This window comes from Verticillium alfalfae, genomic scaffold, assembly GCF_000150825.1.
Source record: "Verticillium alfalfae VaMs.102 supercont1.7 genomic scaffold, whole genome shotgun sequence".
NCBI classification, from domain to species: domain Eukaryota; kingdom Fungi; phylum Ascomycota; class Sordariomycetes; order Glomerellales; family Plectosphaerellaceae; genus Verticillium; species Verticillium alfalfae.
This window is the reverse complement of record NW_003315032.1, coordinates 373286-374684: the sequence shown is the minus strand read 5'-3', so window position 1 is coordinate 374684 and position 1399 is coordinate 373286. Positions and strand designations below refer to the sequence as shown.

The 1399-nt window shown below is 63.4% G+C and overlaps 1 protein-coding gene across 1 annotated transcript in view; it reads right to left on the bottom strand.

Moving 5' to 3' along the window:
- Positions 1 to 554: 554 nt before the first annotated feature.
- Positions 555 to 1399, bottom strand: part of VDBG_05949 (conserved hypothetical protein) — a gene marked incomplete at both ends in the record, with an annotated part of 1007 nt that continues 162 nt past the window's right edge. Inside the window, 2 exons of the mRNA XM_003003461.1 lie at positions 555 to 740; positions 902 to 1394. Coding sequence (XP_003003507.1) covers positions 555 to 740; positions 902 to 1394 — 679 coding nt within the window. The remainder of the gene's footprint in view (positions 741 to 901; positions 1395 to 1399) is intronic.

Below are 1399 nucleotides of genomic sequence, written 5' to 3'. Positions count from 1 at the left end.
TCGTTTGGGGTTTTGGCGGGCCCCTGGATCGGGGGCACGATGACGGACTTTGGACGAGCCGGAAGCGGGAAGAACCTTCGCGAGGGAGGGTCCCCCCCGAGGCCATTCTGGGCCTGTGGGGCGGTGCGGTTCTCGGCCCAGCGGCGGAGGCCGGCGGAGGCGGGCGACGGTGGCGGGTCGTCTGACAGGTTCGTCTGCCACTTGAAGAGGACGACGGAGGCGATGGGACGTGTTGTAGAAGCCAATGTGGACCGCGCCGCTGGCGCAAGTGACGTGGAGTAGGCGGGGGGGCTGGGCCGCTGGGGAGGCGTCGAGGGCGGCGGCGGCGGTGGTGCTGCGTGTCGATGTTGCATCTGGCGTGGAGAACTGTCACGAGGATAAGTTTTTGGGCGGAATGCAAGACGTGGTGGTTCACGGTGTGCGTGCGCGCGCGTGTGTGTGTGTGTATGTGTGCGTGTGTATGTGTGTGTGTGCATTAAGAGCAGCAAGGGGGGTCGTGAGCCAGCTTGAATTCCTATCTATGAAGGTGGTTCTTATTATGCAATGTCCCTCGCTTACCGTCCGGAAGAAACATCACCCCTCTGATGAAACTCTCGTATGGGACCTTGCGAGGGCGCCCTTTTCATGCCTGACGACCACATGAACCGCGCCGTGGCCCTCGCTGCGAGAGAGAAGAACAGGGGGGTTCGCATGGGCGCGTCAGGCAAGCCCTCTCCTGGGGAGACCGGGATGGGGAACGGCTCGGGGTGTGTGTTTGTATTGGAGCTGGGTATCGGTGACCACGCCACTGAGATGGGACGAAGCCCGGACATGGCCGCCTTCTTGTAGCTCCGTGCGGCAAGGATACGGAATAGCGAGGGGAAGGGCCGCGCTTGAGAGGGGGGGGGGGGAGGAAACTTACTCTCAGGTTGATGCAGTCCTCCTCGGCGAGGAGAAAGGAGGTCAGGTCTACAAAGCCGACGCGCGTCTGGGCCGCTATGGACGAGTTGGCACCATAGCCTCGCTTCGTGAGGTGCTCGTCATCGCCGTCGTCGCCGTTCTTCTCTTGGTCGTGGTCGTGAGGCTTGTGGCAGTGCCAAAAGTCCATCATCTCAGCCCAGTTCTCGCTCGGCAGGTCTTTCCACACATCGAGCCTGTCTTCGGGAACGACGGCCTCGCCGCACTGCCGGCATGCCGTGGCTGACCTGGGGGTCAAGTCGCGGGCGCTCCACGGGACCGTCGGCTGGAGCTCATCACGCGTGCTGGGGAGCGCGACGGATGTTGAGACGGGCAGACGCCACGCGAGCGATGTTGGGCCAGATGGTGGTGTGCTAGGTATGGGCAGAGCTGAAGGCGCGGACACTCGTCCTGGAAGGCGCGCCGCTTTCGACTCGCCTCTGTGCGTGACCAGGATGCTGTC